This window comes from Sceloporus occidentalis, unplaced genomic scaffold (assembly GCF_023333645.1).
Source record: "Sceloporus occidentalis isolate IW3139 unplaced genomic scaffold, rSceOcc1.0.p SCAF_5, whole genome shotgun sequence".
NCBI lineage: Eukaryota > Metazoa > Chordata > Lepidosauria > Squamata > Phrynosomatidae > Sceloporus > Sceloporus occidentalis.
The window spans coordinates 21,470,865-21,495,055 of NW_028316985.1; the positions used below are offsets into that span (position 1 = coordinate 21,470,865).

A 24,191-nucleotide genomic window follows, 5' to 3' on the forward strand; every position below is an offset into this window, starting at 1 on the left:
GATGATATATGAGGAAGAGGAGGAAGACGTGGACTTAGACAAAGAAGGAAGGGAAGCCATGAACTTAATGTTAGTGCCCCCCTTCTACCCTGCTTCCTAGGATGTTCCTGCTATGGCAATGAGAGATGCGGAAGAAGAGGATTAGTGAGAAAAAGAAAAGTCAGAAGTTTGTTTTGAATTAACCACAAGGAAGGAGCTTCCATTTGAGGTTATTGGAAGAGTAAAAGGATACATCCTCCCAGATTCACTAGTATGAATGCCATCCCAACTTGGCCCAGAAGTTGTCAGAAGAGACACTGAGATAATTGAATGAATAAACTTTATACATTGACTGGCTCTTGAATATGTGCAGAAATGCCCCAGAGGTTGTGTGATTAGAGCTAAGTCAAACCCCTGCAAGAGACCTATGCCACAGTCTGAAATGGTACTTGAAGAAAATCTGTCAGGAAATAGGATTGGGTTGGACACGGGTGTTACCAATGTGTTTGTTAGAAATCAGATGTACACCAACTAGAATGTTAGGATTGTCATCCTATGAAATGGTTTATGGAAGACCCCCCTTGAAAAATAAAACAGTTAAGAGGAGATGTAACTATCTTGGGAAAACAAGCTTTGATTAATGAGGTTCAAGCATTGGGAATTGTGTTACACAAACTGAATCAATATGTGAGTGAGGCAAAGTACCCTTTCCCTTTTACTGCGCTACATTCTTTCTCTCCAGGAGAATCTGTGTGGCTAAAAGATTGGGAGACCACACCTTTGGGACCCAGGTGAAAAGGACCATTTGTGATTTTGCTGATGACTCCAACCGCAGTCAAGCTAGAGGGAGTCAAGCCTTGGGTCCATTATACGAGAATCAAAGGAGACTACACCACCAAAGATCCTGAGTGGCAAGTTACTTTGGGCAAAGACAATCCATTGAAGGTAAAACTTAAAAGGTTTGCAGGTTCCAGATGGAGGAAGGGGCAGCATCGCAACGTGAGCCCCCCTTCCGAGGTCATGATTCTAAGATCAGCCTCGAAGTAAGAGGAGGGGCTATTACCGGAATAGTCCTGAAAGAACCAAGGGACATTATAAACATTCAGGAACACAAACCACAAATTTGTTTTGGCCAGACCTACCAATTTGTCCCCCATCATCACAATTCACTTGTTTCACAGTTCAACACATGATTATTTGGTGTATTGTTATGATGTTTGCATTTCCTGTAGGATGTGATGGAGGGGGGGGACAAAACAGATTTCACCAAATGGTGAATAATATTTCTAAGGAATTCAACAGGAGCAGCTGTTAGATATGTTTACATGGCCCCTCACATCATGGTCAAGGTTGGCCAATCACTGTTTCAGCAACTCTAAACTTGACAGGGTGGAATGTAACCAAGGTATATTTTGGAGTAGGAGATCCCTCAACATTTGATAAGGCACAATTTTCATTAGAGCAGAATGACAGGCCCCAGGCAGCTTTATGTGTTCGCCATTTTCAGCAGTCAGAAATGGTAGAGAAAACAATATGGATGGGAAATGTAAGCATGGGATATGGCACTAACGTGCTGCTAAGACGTGCAAACTTGGGAGATTATGATAAATGCAATCTCACTGTACATTTGAATAATAGCGAGGTTTGCACAGGATTGCCCTATCCCTTAGGTTGCTCTATCCAAGGTAAACCCACTCTATTTGGACAAGTAGGAAGCCATACACTTTTGAGGGCCCTGAATAGACAAATGGGACTACTTGCTGGCCCAGGTAATTGGATAGGAGGGTTGCCCCCGGGTGTATATTGGGTTTCTGGACAATGGGCAGGAAAAATATTACCACCTGCATGGAACGGTACCTGCACTATTGGAACCCTTATGGCTGGTGAATTGAGGTTTCACCCACAAGATCAACCCCCAGTAGCCTGGGACCGACAGTTTGGTTGACATAGACATATGTTGAGAAAAAGGGTGTATGATGAAAAATATGGATATGACCCTGATAACACATACCTGACCGAAGGGGAAAGATTTTCGGCTATAGGTATGCCTATGTTAGGCGTGGCATGGAATATAAAACAGCTTAGGATCCTGTCATACCAAATGGAAAGTTTAGCCAATCAATCTGCAGAAGGATTGGAGACTCTACAGAGAGAAGTAAACTCATTGGCAGAGGTTTTGGTCCAGCATAAAATCGCACTGGACTATCTGTTGAGTCAAGAAGGAGGATTATGTATGTGGCTAAATACTACTTGTTGTCATTTTATTAATGAGAGTGGAATAATTGAGACGGATGTAGAAAAACTGCACAAGATAGCAGAAAGTGTGAGAAAAACATACCAACCAACTAGTGACTGGTGGTCATGGATAACATCTTGGCTACCAAATCTAGGATGGGTAAAAGGCATAGTCATAACAGGAGTCCTAATTTTGGTAATAGGACTGGTTTTATGTATGTGTATTCCCTGTCTAATGCAATATATGCAAAATATGGTAAATAGGATGCTTAATGTGGCTGTGACCAAAGAAATGGTGATTTTAAGTTCTTATCAGAGGACCCCCAGTAATTCAGGAAGAAATTCGCCAGAAGAGAAGGAGTTCTGGTAGAAGCAAGACTGATAGTGTTACTCGTTGACACAAGTCACAAGAAAAAAATGGGGGAATGAGAGGAACAAATACCTAAAGGTTAAAAGGACAGTTGGGCAGTTTAATGATTACAGCATAGCATGGCCAAGCAATCTGATAAAGAGGAACAATGGGATTGTGAAGGATTAACCAGAACTGTGGAAACTTGTCAGGAAGGCAGGAAGACAGGAATGAGTCAATAAACTGGTTTTGGGAAATGTTGAAAGTTAACCCAAAAAGAGATGCTGTTTAAACTATGCTTGCATTTTTGAATGTATAAAAGGTTTGAAGAAAGACAATTGGGTGTGACAGTCTTGGAATTGCCATGTAGGCAGCTGTCACCCCGTACGGGTAATAAAGATGTGCTTATTTTGAGCTACAGTCGGAGTCTGGACTCTCTTTGTTGCTGGGTGCTCCAAGGACCCTTCCGGCATAGGTTGGGAGGGCTTGCTACCCTCCCCCTTCAATACCCAACACTACTTCTCTTGGTTGCTGGGAGTCAGATAAGGCTGTGTAGGTGCTGGAACATTGCCTGGATCCTGCAATGGGCTGGATTAGGGGCAATAAACTCCAGATTAATTGCAGTAACATTGAAGCTTTTTGGACTGGTGGTATTCAGTCTAAGAACTGGGTAAACAACCTGCCCTGCATGGAGTTGCATTCTCCCTGAAGTAATAGGAGTGTACCTTGGGAGTATTCAAGTTCATCTAGTTCATCTTCTGCCTCTGGAGACCGAAGCTGATTATGTGGCTGAGTCTAGAGTGCTTGGTGTTAGCCCTGCCTGCTGGGCCAACTACTGTACAGCCTTTTCTGGACATGGATAACTCAGCCACAGTAGTCCATAAACTAGCAACTTCCTGATTAGACTACAGTAACATGCTCTATGTGGAGTACCATTGAAGATGACTCTGAAGTTACAGTTAGTAAAAATGCAGTAGCAAGAGGCAATACATGACACCAGTCTTAAAGGCGTTGTACTGGCTGCCAATTTGCGTCTAGTTAAGACTGGTGTCATGTATTGCCTCTTGCTGCTGCATTTTTACTAACTGTAGCTTCAGAGTCATCTTCAATGATACCCCACATAGAGCATGTTACTGTAGTCTAATCAGGAAGTTGCTGGTTTATGGACTTCTGTGACTGAGTTACCCATATCCAGAAAAGGATGTAATGATATTCAAAGGCCTAAATATATTGGTACCTCAATACCTGAAGGAGTGCCTACCCTATGTATACTTGCCTCAGACTTAGAGTTGCTGGAGGGGTCCTTCACCATCACTCACTGGTGGGAGTGACACATTGTGCAAGGACACAAGAGAAGGCCTTCTCTGCTTTGGCATCCTGTGCATGGAAACCTCTTTGGAAACCAATTGGGGCCAATATTGGTTTATTTCAGGCGGAAAGTAAAAACATAGATTTTTGTTTTTTCCCTTTCTGGGGCAGAACATATGATGTTGGAAAATTGCTTAAACCTGCCCAGTTTCTTTATTTTGTAAAGGTGAAGAATAAATCTGTGAAAGGAAAATAATTAACAAATTCCTTAAAGATGACTTCTGGGATTAAGGGGATGGCTGAAAGAAAAGTTATAAGCCCAAAATGGGACCTCTGTGGATGTTCGTTTGTCTAACTGTGGAGGAGACAGGTCGGCACAGACATGTACTGGAAGGAATAATCCAGTGTGTATCCGTCATCTTGTACCATTTAATGTACATCTCACTTGATATATCACCTCTAGAGCATTCTCTTTCTGGACAAGAATAAATAAATTCTGAACAAGAATAAATTGAATGAAATTCTAGACAAATATAAATTGAAGAAGACAATTGTACAAATTTTATTTATTTATTTATTTATTCATTTATTCATTCATTCATTCATTTGTGGCAACCGGCGCAAAGAAAAGAGGGAAACAGCACACATTCTCTTTCTAGACACTCCAAGAATACATAAATTCTGAACATTTAATTAAATTCTAGACAATAGTAAGTTGAAGAAGATCATTGTAGCAGATGTGTTTATTTATTTATCTATGGCAACAGGCACAAATAAAAGAGGGAAACAGCACATTACAATGTGGTTTAGCTGAAGTAATGAAACAGGCATGATTCTCCACCTCTGTTTCTTAGACTGAGGGACTGAGGATCTTTACCACTTGTCAATTAATTCTGAAATCTGTGTGGGTCACCTCTATCAGATTCCAGTTGCCAGTGTATGATAATGGTTAAATCAGACAGGTCAGATGAACTTCAACATTTCTCTTAAATATCTTCAAGCCTTGGAGTTCCAGGATATTTACATGGGAATGAACAGACTGTTTTGATAACTTTTTAAAGAGTATTTAATGATATATAATACATATACATCCCCTCCAGGAAATATCACAGACACAGCAATGTCTGGTCACTTCAGCTTCATTATATTTCATAACATTATATGTAAGGCATTCCATTATGATGCATATACAGCATCTGATGTTAAGTCATATTACGATCACATTATCAGGACATTTATAGGGACTTTATCTGCCTATTCAGTTCTTTAATTGGCTTGACAATAAGTATTATTTGTAAGAACATCAGCCTTCTAAACCAGTTAGTATATAACATTTTCCTTTTATCATAATAATCAGGTTCTCCCTAATCACATAGTTTTCCATAGTGTCTGCTAAGTCATTACACAGACAATTTCTAAAGGCTTTTACATATTCACAATCTTGTCTGCTATCATATTGTTAGCTATTTTATACTTAATCAATTATCCGTACCAATCTTGAGGAATTTTACAACTCTAACAGGCTTCACTATAATACACACAATCAAGGGTTAAACTTCATAAGCATGTCTGAACTGCATTAACTACACATAAATATATATCTGCTAGCCTTACCAGAATCATCATTTTAGGGCAATATGTCAGGGGTTATCAGGAATGGGTTGTCATAGACAACAGTCTTCTACAGTGGAGACACACCACTTGTATCTAATTTCCTAACTTTATTTTGGCTCTTTTATTCTCCCTTGATGCCCATTCAATGCCTTAGTTATCCAATCAAAGGTGTACATCTGAGCTATAGGTTTCTAACAGGTTGTGTGTTCTTATTTAATGATATATAAACTTTTTAATGGGATATGCATATGTTGAGGAGTTGTCAGCTAAAATACATCTAATTGTAACAGCACAAATGCTGTTTGTGAAGAATCTATATGGTGATCTATATGGATTTAATTAACAATCCACTTTTCCTCCGTTAATTACAGAGTTGTTTTTTTGTTTCATAAAGATTATGTTCTTGGTGATGAAAATCATATCTTTGTGAGTTGAAGGTCTGATACCACAATAAAACATCAAATGTTTGTATCATATCCCCATGACAAATGCATCTTTTCCATGAAGTAATGAGAGTATTGTAAAGCTTTGTGTTGTTTCCTTTTGGAGTAAGAGTCAAAAAAGTCAACACAGAGAGATTTTTGTGTCAGCTTGTGACACTGGCAAAACCTATACTTTTTCTTCAGTCAAATTACGTTTCTTTGACAGCCTGACTTGATTTAAATTATAGTGGCTAACATGTTTCCTCCATGATCAGATTAGACCATACCATTCCATGGTAACCAGCTTGTAGTACAGCAGGTGTACTCTGTAGGATGTATCTTGTCTATGCCGCTGAGCAAACGGATGGAATGAATCTCAGCTTCTATTTATAACAGCACAGCCAGTATTCCACCTACTACCAAAAAATGCCTGCAAAAAACAAGGTTTGAATCAGCATTATAATTTTTTAGCTTTCTCTCACTGTCAAGAGAGAGAGGGAATGGATGAAAGACATAATGGCACAACAAAATTCATAGGTTTTGTTGATTTTGCTTCTGTTAACAGCGAGTGGAAGACATAACCATTTAACAGTGGCCATCATGTGGGCTTCTACATAAGATAATACCCTTAGGATGGAGGATTAGATATGTTGTGCCTGTCTGATGAGGTATTTTATGAAGAGGTTGCTATGGTACTATTGGAACACAGATGGGAATAGTCAAAGAAAGGAGACAGATGATTGTTGACACATTTCTCTCCCCACCCCCCCCCCACCCCGAATTAAAGTTAAAGAGGAACGGCTGCTGGTGGATCACTTTTGCCTTGGGAAAACAGTTTTCCAGGTTTTCCTATTGTTTAACCCACACCCCCCACAAAACCGGTATGACAGCAAACCAAAAGAAACACACGTGCACATACTGTTCTCAAACTGCTTTCTGTTTCAATAAAAACAATTGTCTATTTCAAACTTGACACTGTATGCTTTTTCAGTCAAGTGTACATACATATTTGTGACCCAGAAGTGAAAGGGTCTTGAGTAGCAATTTTCGAAGCTTCAAAGTGAAGAGAGATTAATCGCCAAACACCTTGGGAGCAATGTATTGGTGCAGTTATCTTGTTTTGTTTTGCGGTTTTATATGTTTTTGTACCAGTTTTCTTAGTTGTTGGTATAACGAGTAAAAGCAACTTGAGAGTTATGCCTCAGAGTTGTCAGATTGCAGGCGATGCCTGAATTTTTAATTGTGCAATTTGACCAAATGCTCCAGAGCATTGCACATGCATGCACATACCTCTTGCACTGTGATGCTATCAAGGGAGAAATACTCTTGGGAAGAGTGGATCTTTGTATCAGACCCCCAGATAGGTAGCATTCATCATAATCCTGGTTTCCTTTTCCAGTTGTAGAGCAAGTAAAGAGATAGGTGGCATTTTGGTGGTCTCCATCTCTGTAATTTTGTCCTTTTAACACATTGGCAGGGAGATACCCAGAACCATCCCCTACCTCAGGTTTGAAAGTGATTGGCTGCAACTCCACTATGAGCTCTCTTGGCTTAGCAATACTTGTTGTATAGCTTCAAGTTGTTTCCGTCTTATGGCAACCCGAAGGTGAGCCAATCATGGATTTTTCTTGGCAAGTTTCTTCAGAGGGGATTGCCATTGCCATCCTCTGAGGCTGAGAGAGTGTGACTTGCCCAGGATCACCCAATGGGTTTACATGACCAAGCGGGGATGCTGCCAGGTCTGATTTGCCAGAATATGCAACCAACACTTCAAGAAGGGAACTTGAATTCATGCACAAAATAGTCCCAGGTTTTTGTACTGATCCTGGGCCTTAACAACCTTAATCCAACCTTCAGTGAAACTCTAAACACAAATAAAACAACTGATTGATGGGATGTACATCCTGCCTTTTTCCTAAAATGGGATTCCAGGCAGCCCTAAATCTGTACTTTTTTAAAAATAATTTTCTTGTCACATGAAATTAAACATGTTAATTGGAAGGAATATATTTTAATTAAAATGCAAGTACCAGAAGTGACATTGTAAGACATCAAAGTATAATAGCATCCCAAATCCACAAAATAGCAATACTTTGTGGATTTTGGATGTTATTGTACTTTGCCGTATAGCCAACATGGCTTCCCCTGGATAGTTATACACATAAGTATTTTTGCACTGTTTTAAGTAGTGAAAGGGAAGATGCCAAGGTCCAGGGCTGACTAGGAGCCACGTTCGTCTTGGAAGCCTACTAATTAAAGGGATGTGGGCTGACTCAGGATCAGAAGTAGAAAAATATATTTTTTAAAAATACATGCATCATAGTATGTAAAATGTGAAAATATGACACCTCTTTGAAAACTTAAACAGGGCTATCACATCACCTCTTAAATGTTTCTTCTCCAGACTAAACATACCCAGCTCCCTAAGTTGCTCCTTGTAGGCCATGGTTTCCAGACCGTTCACCATTTTGGTCTCCCTCCTCTGGACACATTCCAGCTTGTCCACATCCTTGTTGAATTGTGGGGCCCAGAATTGGACAAAGTATTCCAGGTGAGGCCTGACCAAAGCAGAATAAAGTGGCACTAGTACTTCCCTTGGTCTAGACACTATACACTGGCCCCCAAGTTTGTGGAGCCTCGTTATCCACAAACTTGCCATCTGAGGATTCAAGCATCCGCAGACAGGAAGCTTGCATTTTCCCCAATGGTGGCATGCACACATGGCTGCACTACCATTAGGGACGGCTCCCGTTGTCCTTCTTATGAGAGACCTAGGGAGATGGCAAGTCACCCTTGGAAGATGACAAATCTCCCTAAGGTGATTCCCTCTAAACCAGGGGTAGGCAACCCTTTTGAGCTGGGGGGGGGGGTTGCTGTCCCTCAGACAACTGGGGAGGCCGAAGCCAAAAAATAAATAATTAAATAATTTTTAAAAAATTAAATAAATAAATAAACGGGGACAAATGTAGGACAAAATTTTCAAATGGAAAGCACTTTTTAAATAAAAAATGGAGGACACACGAAAAAATTTGCTGATTTTTAAAAAAATGTTAAGATAAATGCATGTTTCTGAGGCTTCTATAGACAATTGCCCCACCATGCCCCTTGCACGAGACGCCAAAGGCCCCGGCGGCAATCGGCAGCAGGACTATCAGGTTGCCTACCCCTGCTCTAAACATTAGGAGGACCTTCCTGAGAGCTGTTCGACAGTGGAACACACTCCTTCCTCGGAGAGTGATGGAGTCTCCTTCTTTGGAGATCTTTAAACAGAGGCTGGATGGCCATCTGTCAGGGATGCTTTGGTTGTGAGTTCCTGCATGGAAGGGGGTTGGACAGGATGGCCCTTGGGGTCTCTTCCAACTCCATGATTCTAAGTCTGTGAATAACGAGGATTATACTATGTCCCAAATGGTGGTGTGGCTGAATTCATACGCCGCCATTGGCAACAACTAGGGCTTGGAGGTACAGTCATGTACATGCGCCACCACAGGGGACAATGGGATTTGAGTTCCTGTAGATTTTGGTATCTGCAGATGCCGAGGTCGATTGTACTTCTACTGATGCAGCCTAAAATCCCATTGACCTTTCTACCTGCTGCATCACATTGTTGACTCATCATGTTCAATGTGAACTTGAATATTTTCATGGCTGGCATTTATAGTTATTGGTGGTTTTTTGGGGGGCTATTGGCCACGTTCTAGAGAGTTTATTCCTGACCTTTCGCCAGCAGCTGTAGCTGGCATCTTCAGAGAATGCTGGCATGGAAGAGATATATACGGTTGGTTGAGAGGAAGCAATTTGCATGTTAATCTGTATAGTGTTCTGTGGTTGAATTGCAAGGCCTCAGGGTATCTATTTAATTAATGTTGGGAAACCCTGCTCACCCTGGGTCTTGATTTTAGTGTTTTTTAGGACTGATAGCCAGACTTTGGTGCTGTACAGACCGGCGCAAAGCCCCGGCCTGCACACGTACTAGGGTTGCCTCGGGGTGTCCTTTCCAGATGCCCCGCAACCCTAGTACGTTGCCGCGGCGTTGTAATGGTGGCGCCCTTTCTACATGGGTGCCACCATTACGACGTCACAGCCGCGCCGCCTCCAAATGGGGCGGCGCGGACATGACGTCTTGGCGCCACTGAAGGGTGCTTGTGGCGCCCTTTCAGCAGCACCAGAAGGAGCTCCGTTTCGGAGCTTCTTTGGCCGTGCATATCGCTGGCGTGGCTTTTAAACAGCCGCACCAGCGATAGAAAGGGGCCAAGTGGCCCCTTTCTCCCTTTCCCCGCTGCTGTTGGGGTATCCTTGGGTCTTGAAGCCCTAAAGACACCCCTTTCCAGGCCTTTTACTGCTTCCCCACAGACTGGAAAAGCGGTGGACCGGGGCCTGGGGGCTGCCGCTGTGGCAGCTGAGGCCCCGATCCGTTGGGGAAAGGGGCGGGTGCAGGCTGCCCGAAAGGGGCGGTCTGTATCTCGCCAGTTTACTTTAAGGGTTTCTATTTTCCTGTTGAAGTTGTCCAGGTATTTATGGATTTCAACGGCTTCCCTGTGCATTCTAACCTGATAGTTCTTTGCATGGACCAGAATTTCAGTGTTTTCAAAGAGCATTTTATACCCAAGGTGGTTTATAACATGTTCTGCTAGTGCTGATTTTTCTGGCAGAACACTGCAGATTGGGTCACAAATTAACATTGAAATCACTTCCATGCCAGTATTCTCTGAAGAAGCCAGGCACAGATGCTGGCGAAAGGTCAGGAGTAAACTCTTCTAGAACAGGACCTCATAGCCTGAAAAAAGCACCAAAACCTTACAATGTTCAACTTGTGGCCTACTAGGACTCCTGGATCCCTTTTGCATGTTGTCTTCTCTCTCTCACTCTCTGTATGTGATTGTGTATACACACACACACACACACTTGTCCCTCCATATTCGCTAGGGTTAGGGGCACAAGACCCCCATGAATATGGAAAAACTGCAAATAACACAAACACCAAGAGAGGACACCTCTCTAGGAATCTCTAGGTCCTCCGGTGTAACTCTGTGTTCAACGTCTGACAGACATTGACATAGAATAGCGCTGGAGGAGCTACAAATGCCTAGTGGAGTGTTTTCTCTAGGTATGTCCAGGTCCTTTAGTGAAACTCTGTGGCCAATGTCCGAAAGACACTGACCATAGAACTGCCCTGGAGGAGCTACAAATGCCCAGTGGAGTATTCTCTCTAGGAATCTCTAGGTCTTTCGGTGCAACTTTTAAAGTTGACCATAGAGTTGCGCTGGAGGACCTAGGTATTCCTAGAGAGAACACATTACTCAAATCTGTGAATAATCAAATCCACAAATATCAAAACTGCAAATATGGAGGGATGAGTGTGTGTGTGTGTGTGTGTGTGTGTGTATATTTGTGTGTGTCTTTACAAGTAAATAAGTGTGTATCTGTCGTGTTCCTTCGACCCCAAAATCATCGGCCCTCTTCCTGCGAGGCGCTGAGGGAAGAAAAAGAAGAAGCCAAGAGGAGGGAAAGGAGCGATGGCGTCGCCTCAGGAGAAGGGCGCGGGAGGAAGAGCCATCATGTTGCTGTGAGGAGAGGAGAGGCGTCCTCGTCGCTGCTGCCTCAGCCCTTCTGGCCTTATTTCCAGCCTCAGGGAGGGAAGGAAGGCCGAGGAGGAGGAGGAGGAGGAGCAGGTGTCCCCTGGCTGCCTCTGGGCTCCTTCCATGGTGGGCCTCTCCTCCTCCTTCTCCTGCCTCAGGGCGGCTCTGCCTCCCTCCCTCCCTTCCCTGCAGGCGGCGGAGGGAGGCTGCACCATCAGCAGCACAGACAGAGCGCCGTCGTCGTCGGGCGGGGGAGCAGCTGGAGGAGGAGGAGACTGCAGTGAAGCGCCGGCTGCCGCCGCTGCTGCTGCTGCTGCTGCTGCTGCCCAGGAGACAGACATCATGGCCCGGGAGGAGGAGGAGGAGGAGCGGCGCCTCTGAACAAGCAGAATACCCAGCGGGAGGAGGAGGAGGAGGAGGAGGAGGAGGCCGAGGCCACCCTCCCTCCGGCTTCTGCCCCAGGCCCCCTCCCTGCCGCCCTGCCCCGGGGGCCATGCCAGGCTGAGCTCCCCAGGAGGAGCGATGGCGGTGCAGCCGCTTTGGGGGGCCCTGGGCGCCCTTCTCCCCTCCTTCATGGCGCATCGCCCTCGCCTCCTCCTCCTCCTCCTCCTCCTCTCTCCAGGCCTTAGGCCCATGTAACTGGCTGCCTCTCAGGAGAAGCCCAGGGGGGACTGCCACCCGCCCCTGCCTCTCTCCAGCCATCCCTCATTTCTTTCTTTCTTTACTTCCTTCCTTCCTTCTTCCATTCATTCATCCATCCCTTCCTTCTTCCCTTTCTTCCTCTCTCACTTTCATCTATTTATCCATCCATCCCTCCATCCATCCATCCCTCCTTCTGTCCCTTCTTCCATCCATCACTTTCTCCCTCCCTCCCTCCCTCCCTCTTCCTTCCTTCCTTCCTTCCTTCCTTCCTTCCTTCCTTTCTTCCATCCATCCATCCATCCATCCCTTCCTTCCCTCTTCTCTTTCCTCCCTCCCTCCATCTCTTCCTCCTTCCTTTCCTCCCTCCTTCCACCCACCTTTTTCTCCCTCCCTCCTTCCTGCTGCCTCCTTTCTATCCCTTGCCACCATCTCTCCTTGCCCCCCTCTCTCTCTCCTTCCTTCTTCCTCCATCCCCTCCTGCAGCCTCCTTTCCATCTCTTGCCATCATTTCACATTGCCTCCTTCTGTCTCTCTCATTCTCTCCCTCCTTCTTTCCTTCCTTCCTTCCTTCCTTCCTTCCTTCCTTCCTTCCCTCCCTCCCTCCATCCACCCTCCAAGGCTATGGCTGCGGAAGAGCTCCTGGAGACCGTGGATCATTATAAGACCGAGATCGAGAGGCTGACCAAGGAGCTCTCAGAGACGACCCACGAGAAGATCCAGGCGGCCGAGTATGGGCTGGTGGTTCTGGAGGAGAAGCTCACCCTGAAGCAGCAGTACGACGAGCTGGAGGCCGAGTACGAGGTCCTCAAGCAGGAGCTGGAGCAGCTGAGAGAGGTCAGTGCAGCCCCAGCCAGAGAGAGAGATGGGGCAGGGCTCCCTCCCTCCCTTTGCCTCTTGCCCCTGGATGTTTGGTTTTAAATGATTAGAAGTACCCCAAGAGCTCTTCCAAAGGAAATAAACAACCTCTCAGTGTTGGCCACATGTATTTTATCCCTGCCAATGTCTGCCTGAGATTGCAACTGGAAGGTGTGATTTCTCACACAGCTCAAGGATCAGCCCTGCCCTCAGAAGATGCTTAAGAAAGGATTATGGGTGTGATATTTTAAATCTACTGCTGATTAAAATCCCAGCCATACGAAGCAGGCATTGCTTGCATGGCCATAAATGCTGGCTGTAGATATAGGGTTGAAACATGTTGTTGTTCTTGTTGTTTTTGAATTGCAGGTACAGCTGGGTGGCTTGGTTCTTATTCAGCAAGGGATAGTTAAAGAGAAACATTTATAATCATCTGAGCGTTACTCTTTATATAGTAGTGTTGTAAACCTCCATAAAAGACACTGATTGTAATGTACATGTTGGAATATGCTGAGATTATTTATATGCTTGCTTTATTTCCACTTGTCAGTGGGATCGTCCACCATCTTTCCATCAAAATATTTGTTTTATACCAATACAGAAAAGATGTGTTTGATTTGAGGTAAACAGGTTTGTCTGGCTTGGTTGGAGCATTTGCAGCACCATACACCGCCAAAATGTATGTCTAATCTTTGCCTGTCATTGAACTCGCTCTGTTTTTCCTGTCTATATTTCTGATAAAGGATCACAACAACTATTTATACCCTTTGTAATGATAGAGTCACCATAAATTGGAAACGACTTAACTACAAATGCACACAATAACAACAAATGCACCATTTCCTTCTCAAGATTCAAATGATAACATATCAAATGAGTTGGAATTCTGAAATATATTTGTGTTTGTTTGTCATTATATCTGACATATTATAATAGAAGATTAAGGATACACCTGTATACAGAAGTATGCCCAAAGATACACAAAGACATTTATTTCCAAACATCTGTGTCATAATCTGTCAGAAATCTTCAGGGAAAATGTAAGCTTTCTAAAATGGACCTTTGTCAGATAAATGTTTACTTTCTTTCCTCAGCAAGAGCATTGAGATTTTCTGTGTCAGTTTTAAACATAGCTTGATTTAGATTTGTTCTCTGAAACTTTCTGAATCCCAATATTTGTGACTTAATGCAGATGCAGTATGTTTCCAAGGACTGAAAAAAATTGCTTTATTACCCTTTTCTTCTTTGTACAACTGTAGACATACTTTTAAAAAACAAATAAATAGAGGGGTGCCATCATACACAAGTTATGGCAGAATTAGGCCCAGATAACTGTTGTAAAAACCTGAAGGGTGTATTTAAGAAGGTCTAACACTAAGCAGATCACACCTCCAGAGAAAATCAGAGCATTGCTGAATAGCTTGACTTACATCAAGATCAACTTGCCTACCCAGATGGGTAAGTTTACCTTGAATATGGCTGACAATATTTGGACATCAGTCAGGGAACTGAGAGAAAGGAATCAGCTGCAAATTGGTTGTGCAGCAGTTGTCAAGTGTTTAGGAATAATCAGAATTTGGATTTGTCGATCTTGATGTACCACCATGCCATGAAGAAACTGATACCTGATGACCTACTGTATGTAGGTTTTGCTGTGAGAAGTTATAAGGCCAGTATATTTTGCAGAGGTTGTACCATTGGGGTCAGCTGGGAATGACATTCTCAGGGCAAGCTCACAGGGCATGTCTGCATAACTGTCTACACTACGCTAATTCTTAGTATTTTCATAAAACTACCATTTTTAAATGTGTTTTGGGGGATTCCATGACAAATAATCTCATTTATTAATTAGATTAAACAGCGAACATTTCAGTTGGTTATGAAGTGGTTACAATTAATCACGCAGATTAAAAACAATAAAGATTTGTAATGTGAATTCTTAAAGGAGAAAGTAATCATGTTGTCTTATAAACAGGCCTTTCTTTATATTCCATATTAGAGCATTCCTGTTTTAAGATGATACTTGTTGTAGTTATGAATATATCCTCTAAAAATAAAACAAAATGTTTTTTTTTCTTATGAAGTTTAGTTGATTGCAACTGATCATATGCAAAAGTATGTAGATTTAATCATTTGATTTATTAAAGAAACTAGACTTGATTAGTCTTGTGAACTTTAATAGGTGACAGGATTAGGCTATTCCTATTTATTTGGGAGTAGGTCCCATTGCACTCAGTGGAAGTTGTTATTATTATTATTTCATTTATATTCTTCCTTCCTCCTGGTCCTTCTGACTAGACATGCAGAGAACAGATGTGTGCTTTGAGTGTACATTTACAACCAAGAACTGTTCACATAACAGATTGCACAAAAAGATAGATTGGTTTGGAATATGATTGGTTTAGAAGAGAAAATAATGAAGTCTTCATAAGACATTGGAATTAGAATATGTATGTTTGTTTTTAATGTGTATATATTGGAAGGACAGAGTATAAATCCTCTTAAATAAAATACATAAATAGAATGCTAGCCACAAATCTTGTGTATATGTAAATGATGATGAAGGTAATCTCTCTTTCACTAAGATTTGTATGGAAATGACCATGTTAGCTTCTAGTGTGAGGGCTGCCAACTTTTTTTTATTGCTTAAGCTGCTTTGACAGCCAGAAAATCAAGAGACACAGCTTTATCAAGCATGAAGGTGACATATAGGTAAATTGTTATATACTGAACATCTGCTTGTTATGCAGCTATTAATAGCACAAGATATTTACCAGAAAAAGGGTGGTAACAGCATTCAGCATACTAGTACTGTATAATGATGAAAACATTCAGATGATGGTTCTTTTTTTTAAGAGTTCCTAATGCTGCTATAGTAGAGAAAATACAGGCTTTCATAAATTGTTTGTAGAACTATTTTAGAGCATATATAGAGGGTTTACATACAATTGGTTCCCAACTGTCCAGTGTTAAAGCAGTCATTATTACCTTAAGTCAGTAGTGGGCAACATGTGACCTTCCAGATGTTTTTGGACCATACCTCCTGCTATCTGTCACATTGGCTATGCTTGCTATGACTAATGGAAGTTATAGTCCTACAACATTTGGAGAGGCCACAAGGTAATCGCCTATTATAGCTCTAGGATGTCAGTCATCTAATCCATGTGAGCTGTGCATTTTTTAAAAAATAGGCTTGCCAGATCACAATTTTCAGACTACTTATCATCTTCTAAGCCAGAATGGGGCAGGGAGAAGTATGGCCTACATGCAATCACCAGCCTTTTTTGTGGCCCTCCTATATCCTCAAGGCTCCCAAGACCTGCATTACCTGTGTAATTTGCTTCCAAAGTTGTTAAAAGAATTTAGGACTAAATGCTCCTCTCCAGCACCATGGACCGCTAGAAGATGACTTTTTCAGTTGTGAATTACTTTGCACTCTTTATTTACTATTTCAACATATCAATATATATAACAAAAACATATTAAAACCTATAAGTACATTCTCTTCTTTATCTTCTTTCCTTCCCATTTTATTGTCCTTTGTGTGTTACTTGATACTTATTGTTTCTTGCAAAAAAGTTTTTACATTCCAATATTATTCACCATATCATAACATATCTTATTTTTTTAAATCTTACTTGTTAAATTGTTCTATCTATATCTTTAAAAGGAATGTACATCACAATGTATTCTCCCAATTATATTTACCATTTAACTTTGATCTTTTTTGAAATTATTCCTTTTTCTGGTTCACTTTTATATTTGTTCCAAATTCATCAACCTATAGCATACCAAAATACAATTAAACCAGATTTCCATCCAAACCCATGTCTTCTCTCAGTACGTCACGATCTGTCTCCACTCCTTTTCTATATTATTCCTTTTCTTATCCTCCAAAATATATGAAAGTTTATTGAGCTCTTTGATTTCATTAAGTTTGATCAGCCACTCATCTATCTGTAACTCCTCCTCCGATTTCCAATTTTGTGCTATCATCTTCCTGGCAAGGGTAATTAAATATAATATTATTCTCCATAATTCCTTCTCATCATCAGTCTTCAAAAAACAGGTCATATTTAATAGGTATAATTCTGGTCTTTTCTTAAACTTTACGTTAAATATCTGTTGGATTATTTTATGTATCTCGTTCCAAAACCTTTTAACTCTTTCACATTTCCACACTGATTAAATGTGTATGGTTGGAGTAACTGGAGGGCAACTGATTAAAGTCAAATTCACTGGAACCAGCAATTTCCCTTTGATGAAAAGAAGGTGCTACTAAAAGTTAGAATTTGACAGCCTTAGAGTGATTACTGGTGGCCAATACTTTCAGAACCAAGAACAAACCTTTCCAGGACCCCTACACCCCAAATCGTCCTAATCTCAATCAATAATAATGGTACAAAAAAGGAAGTAGGTTAAATTAGAGCCAGCATGGTGTAGTGGTTTGAGTGTTGGGCTATGATTCTGGACCCCAGGGTTAGAATCCCAGCTCAAACATACAAATCCACTGGGTGACCTTGGACAAGTCACATTCTCTCAGCCTCAGAGGAATGCAAGGGCAAACCCTCTCTGAAGAAACTGGCCAAGACAACCCTATGGAAGGCTTACTTTAGGGTCACCGTAAGTAGAAAACAACTTGAAGGCACACAACAACAACAAGGTCTAATTAATCACTATTTTAATTACTTGATAAAGGAAATCTAACTGTTTTTATTAAAAGAGTTCAAAATTAATCAAGAATCCAGTTTACTGTACTGGGAGATTTTTTTGGAGGCTTTCTCATGGAACAGGGAACTGAAACCTCAGAGTATTTCCTGGATGCCTAGCTCCAGGCCTCTTTGATGTAAGGACTATCCGTGTAGAAGAATTCAAGCTGGTTATTGTGTTGACTGCCACTGAGCATGGTGTCACAAATAATAAAGTAAGATTTAAAGTAAAATAAAATTTAAAATCCTCAACTTTAATTAATGAGAGAATCAGAGAAGTAATTCTGATGTATTCAGTTACCATTAATTTGCTTTAGAATTAACGTAATAAGCTTAATCCAGTGTAGAACATCAGAATTTAATTAAATAATTTCATCCATTTAATGAAGTCAAAACAGATGTATTTTTAGTATTGGCTGGCATCCTGTTGCTGACATATGTATGTGTAAAGCCAACCTGCACCTGTGTATGTCTGTTTATGGTCATTGCAAAGGGATGTATTCACAACTCCCAGATTTTTGAACTTGCCTGTCTCACGTGGGGCACTTTACATAAAGCCATATGACGTCAGGCTGTGTTCCTATAAGCAGAGGCATGGCAATGACATCATACTCTGGAGCCTCTGGAGGACTCTCAGAAGATCCTGGAGATGCTTTCATAGTCATACATGCATCTACAGTGACATAGCTGTACTCTGTGTGGGCCTCCCCAAACTTGCTCCATGAAGAGAAAATGGGATAGTGTATAGTTTTGTTCCATCAGATGACCTCAACCAATATTTTTTTTAATGACAAAATCAAAAAAGTAAAACACACACACACAAACACACACACGCGTAATCTTCAAGCCTTTACCCGATCCAAAAGGTAGTTTGCCCATCAAATTTGCCTACCTCTGTTCTAATTGGTGGATGGGCACCAGCGTCCCCTCATCTGTTATCTATATGGAAAAGGAAGGTGGCCATAATCAGGTAGGGTTGGCTACAGATTTTAGTTACTGTACATACTCAATTATAAGTTGACCTCATATATAAGTCAAGGAGCAGGTTTCAGGGCCAAAATTATGGATTTTGATATGACCTATGGATAAATCAAGGGGAAAACCTAGGGACAGGTAACAAAGCATCTAAAGGATGAAGCAAAGGAAAGCAATGCAAAAGAACTTACAAAATTTGAACAGGCATAAATGTGCTCACACTAAAGGCTGGATGGGCGAGAGAGCAGATTTGGGGTCAGTGCTTCCAGGACAAATAACAGTTTTGCCTTTCACGAGGGATGGTTCCTTTTTTAAAAACTAAGAATTAAAGTACATATATTGACCTATGGATAAGTTGTCTCAGTTTTTGGGGGTCAATTTTTTGACTTAAAATTTCTAGGCTTATAAATGAGTATAAACAGTATATTTAAATCTCATTGATTTCAGTGGGTTTTCTTTAAATGCAAGTAAGTCTGAATCCAACCTGTACAAGATTCATTTAATGATAAAGCATTCAAAATTGTTTATTAAATCAGTCTGTAATACAGTAAAGTTACCAACATATTATTAAGAGCATAGTATCTCTAAAAAGAATTAGGGCACTGGCTGAACATCTTCCTTTTTCAGGAACAGAACTTCAGATAGGTTTTCTGTTTAGATCTGGTGAAATATAGGGAGATAATGATGAAGTTAGTCTTTATCTTTGCATAAAACTTGCAAAATTACAGTTGTATTTCATATGAATCAATAAATGGTTATGGAGAGGCTCTTACTATTTCAAATGTTACAGTGGACATCATAGCAATAGGATGTTTCATTCCTGTTTGGTGATAGAAGGATTATATACCTCACAGAAGTATGATGCTCATGTCACCTTATTCTTCCAGCTATTACGTATCTGTAGGAATGCACAAAACCATTGCTGTCATTTAATGTTACATTTATCTTCTGAAGCAGCAAAGAAGATTTGCTTTGACCATTTGTAACAGGTTCTCTTTCCATTACCAGTTGTCTTCCCCTATATTTCTGGGGATACTTATTCAATCCTCCCTTCTTAGGTACACTTGCTCTTGGATTGCTGTATTGTCAGGTTCCTGCCTCATTTATTCTTGAGTTTCTGTTAATCCTGCTGTGCCTTTCTGGGGTTGCAGTTCTATACCCAGCTGGGAGTAAGCCCCTTTGACCTTGGTGGGGATTTCTTTTTGGTGGATATGTGTACGATTGTGCTTTGTAAGGCTCTTTCCTCCACGTAATTATCACTAAAATGCAAGAGGTCTGACAATTGCAAACAGAAAATCTAAGCAGAGCAACACAGATCATTCTCCCTGTTTCAGTGTTCAGTATTACCAGCACCAAAGCCACAGTATATAAAACTATAGCTAATATCAAGAGGGGAAAATAAATGGAAATCTAAGGGGAACCTAAATGGAATTCAGAAATGATTATCATAAATATTTATTTCCTCATCTGTCATTTTGTGCTATGTCCAATTAAATGTAAATTCAACAATCTTTGAAGAGTTCTATATTGTCTTTGCTTGTTTGTACTTAAAACTAGCAGCTTGATGTTTAGCAACATCAAGGTGTGCTATACGATAAGAAGATGGCAGAAAATAATAAGCACTGACCTAATAAAGAATCTGAGTTTCAGTAAGCAGGGCAAGCACTGAATTTGCTGGTTCGGATTGAGAGCTTTCCCTGGGAAGAAATGAAGAATCATTCTGTTGCATTTATGTTTTTAAAGAACTGGACCAGTCAGTTGGAAGGTACAGATGGTTGTTGTTTTGCTGATTTTACAGATTTCACTGTTGGAATGTGCAGTAGGAAACAGCCATAGCTTTAGGGAAGGTGGAATGAAATATTAAAGTACATGCAAGAAAGTACTACGGTTGGCCCTCTGTTTCCACGGAGTCTTTGTCCAGAGATGTAAGCACCCATGTCTTGAAAATATTAAAAAAGAATATAAATTTCAAAAAGTAAATCTTGATTTTGCCATTTTATAATAATAATAATAATAATAATAATAATAATAATAATACAGTTTATTTATAGACTGCTTTTCCAAAATAGATCAAAGCGGTGTACAACAGAACAAAACAAGTCAATTCAAAATAAAACATAACATATTACAATCATAATCAGATGATAAAACTACTAAAATTACAATTAAAAACTATTAAAACCATACAACTATTAAAACCCAATAAAACCCTTATGTAAAGGACACAATTTTATATGCCATTGTATTTGATGGGACTTGAACATTCATGGATTTTGGTATCCATGGAAGGTCCGGGAACCAAACTCCAGTGGATACAAAAGGCCCACTGTACTTTGCAAAGTCACATCATACAATAATGTTCACAACTCTGCAAGTCCATCTATCTGCCTTTTCCTCACGAAACTCTTTTTTGGTGTAAACAGGGACTGTACCCCCTGAAAGAAAAGGAAACAGAATGAGTTTGGGCAATCTCAAACTATTCACCTGAAATAGAACACCCTGACACCGTTTCTTTTTTTGAACTGCTTAGTATTTTGGGAACTGTCAAACTGGGAAAACCAGCTCCTCTTTTCTTCTTTCCCCCAAGCTAGCTGGATGTTTTTTTAGCTGCACTGGCATTGCGGTAGTGCAGGAGGGCTCCACTGTCTGAAAGACACAGCTTTTCAGTGTTAGGTTGCAGCAACGAGTTTGCAGTAAACAATGCCTGAGCTGGGAAAGAATGGGATTTAATCCTAGCTATTCCTACTGTAGCTGTGTGTGACTGCTTACACTAGACAAGGAATACCTTACTCCTGATGCATGAACAGGAAAAAAGAGAGAGACGGGGAAAAACAGGTAAGCTTGTCTGTGTTGGTCTATGGCTGTAAAAAAAGATTCATTCATTCATGGGATAAGCTTGTCTCAGCAGCTAGCCACATCATGGATAAATCTGGCAATCAAAACAGAAATCATAAGAAAAGTGGAGGCTAGTGAAAGAAAAAGTTGTCCCTGGATAAATTGTGGATGAAGCCTTCAGCTAGGCTCTAAAACATTCAAAACGTTTTCTTTCTTTATGCAATATGCACAAATGGGGGGAAGCCAGCTAAGTCAGATACATCTTGCTATTTCCAAGCCTTTTTTATGACTCTCAGTACAAAGAATGTTGTATTATAAGATAAAGGCTGCTAACTTTAGCTTTTTCAAAAGCAAAGTTTTTTTTTAAAAAAACCCACAAGAAATTTGATTGAAAGAAAAAATCAGACAGTAATTGTGCCAGCATAAAGAAGAAAGAAATGACCCCATTGTGAACCATGTCTATGTGATATTTCCAAAGCTATGTTTCAAAACAGGGTTACATAAAAGAGGGCCAAGATCTTTTTATAGGACTTAACAACGTATGTAGAATGAGACCAAATGTACTTTTTGAGCTTCACTTATTGTATTTCCCTCATGTATAAATGTTCTTCCTGTGAAAGAAGAACCAAAAAGAGCCATAATTTGAACTAAATTATGAAGTTTTACTTTAATACAGGGATTAACTCACGTTAAACATCTTTGTGAATAAAACTGTTATTAGATTTAAGCTGCAGTTCCATGTATGCTAAGATTGCCCTATGTTCAATTCACTGGGATTTCCTTCTGAATAGATTGCACAGATATTTGATGCTAATCTGCACTTGTAGGCCTACTTTCCTGGGCACCAGCTTCTATCTGGTGAATTTCAGAGTTGTAGTAAAATATCAAGTAGATCCCACAAACCTGGAATGTGTCCACTGTTGGTGTAGATCACATTCCAGCCCTGCCTCATCTTCTAGGAACAAGACACTGATGGGGGTCAAATCAGATCTTGGAAAAGTTAATTTTTTGGATTGCAACTCAGGCCATTCTTCATATGAAAGGCATTTATTTAAGATAATTAATATAAGCACATCTTTTCGAGATTGCAGTTACAGCAGTTACAATAGCTAATGTTGTATAATGGATGGCTTTAGGAGCTGGTCAGACTAGTCGAATGAAAAACAAAAATACAGAAGTTCTGTTCCTTTTTCTTGGAGAAATAAAATCTCCTGTCAATATGCAAACGTCAGTGGAAGTAGCTTTGTCTCTAAGGGTCACAAGTAAGCTGTAAGTAAGATTATTTGTTGACAGGAATGCCATACAAATGGAGTAGTCGCTCACTTACTGCAAAAAGAAGGTGTTTAGTGGCACCTTAAAGACCGCCAGATATACTATTCAGACCTGCTGGATGAGGAAGTGGAGGAACATTTTGACAATCATGAGAAAGTGTAAACCAGTGAGGAATTGGAGGAATTTACTAAAATCTCTTCAGAGGAAGAGGAAGAAGAAGAAAGGGAAGCAGAACCAGTAATGTGGACATTAGAAAACGTAGGCTCATAGAATTGGAAGAGACAACAAGGGCCATCCAGCCCAACCCCCTGCCATGAAGGAATACACAATCAAAGCATCTCCAACAGATGACTATCCAACCTCTGTTTAAAAAACTCCAAAGAAGGAGACTCCACCACTCTCCGAGGCAGCATATTCCACTGTTGAACAGCTCTTGCTGTCAAGAAGTTCTTCCCAATGTTTAGGTGGAATCTTGTTTCCTGTAGTTTGCATCAATTGTTCTGTGTCCTAGTTTCTGGAGCAGTAGAAAAAGGGACATTGGCTCTTACCTGTAATATGTCAATTACCAGTAGATAAGAGCCCCACTTCATCCTCTGTGTGACATCCCTTCAAATATTTAAACATTAAACAAAAAAGATTTTGGCAAATGTCGACATCATCTGCTTCTGACATTGACATCCCACCATTGACAACGTCTGCTCCCAACATTGACATCAAACCATCGACCTCATACTGGTGCTACAATCTAGGACCACCTTCTCATGAAGTTTTCTCTTCTGATGATACCTGTCAATACTGATGCTTTTTGGAGGCTGCAACACCTTCGTTATTCATTTTGTAAAGAAAAATAATGTTCCAGATGATAGATGATTTTTGTATTATTCAAAAGGTTCTGGAATCCTTATGTAATACGGGGCCCAGCTGTAATTGGTGTTAACCCAGTAGCCTCACTTATGGCAACAGGAGCTCACCTGCTTGTTCTGCTTGCTCTCCACTGCAATATATATGATTGCTTGCCAACAAGCTCTTCTGTTATCTTTATACATGCCAGATAGGCATACCCTTCATATATAATGAACTTAAGTCCATTAAAACCTATGTCACAATAAAGCTGTTTTAAGGGTACCCCTAAGTTCTAAAGGTACCCCAAAATCTTACACTAACTTGATATATTTTCTTTTTGCTTCTGTAGTATTACTTGAATTGTATTCCAGAAACTGAAATATTACAGAAATGATGCAGTCATGGTGAAAACAAAGGCACCTATGTGAAGGTGCCTGAGATTTCCGGTAAACCACACAAATTATTATTATTATTATTATTATTATTATTATTATTATATTTATTTGTCTCCCACCATTTTCACAAAACTGGGACTCAGAGCAGCTCATAATTAAAAACATGCAAAAATGATGCA

At 40.6% G+C, this 24,191-nt stretch overlaps 1 protein-coding gene across 18 annotated transcripts in view; it reads left to right on the plus strand.

Moving 5' to 3' along the window:
- The first annotated feature begins 12,443 nt into the window (after nucleotides 1–12,443).
- Nucleotides 12,444–24,191, plus strand: part of BICD1 (BICD cargo adaptor 1) — a 212,060-nt gene continuing 200,312 nt past the window's right edge. For all 18 annotated transcript variants that reach the window (XR_016281495.1, XR_016281492.1, XR_016281494.1 and 15 more), the window contains exon 1: nucleotides 12,444–12,962. Coding sequence is in view for 13 of the 18 variants with exons in the window: in XM_089527848.1 (XP_089383974.1) it covers nucleotides 12,750–12,962 (213 nt within the window). In the remaining 5 variants the exon portion in view is untranslated. The remainder of the gene's footprint in view (nucleotides 12,963–24,191) is intronic.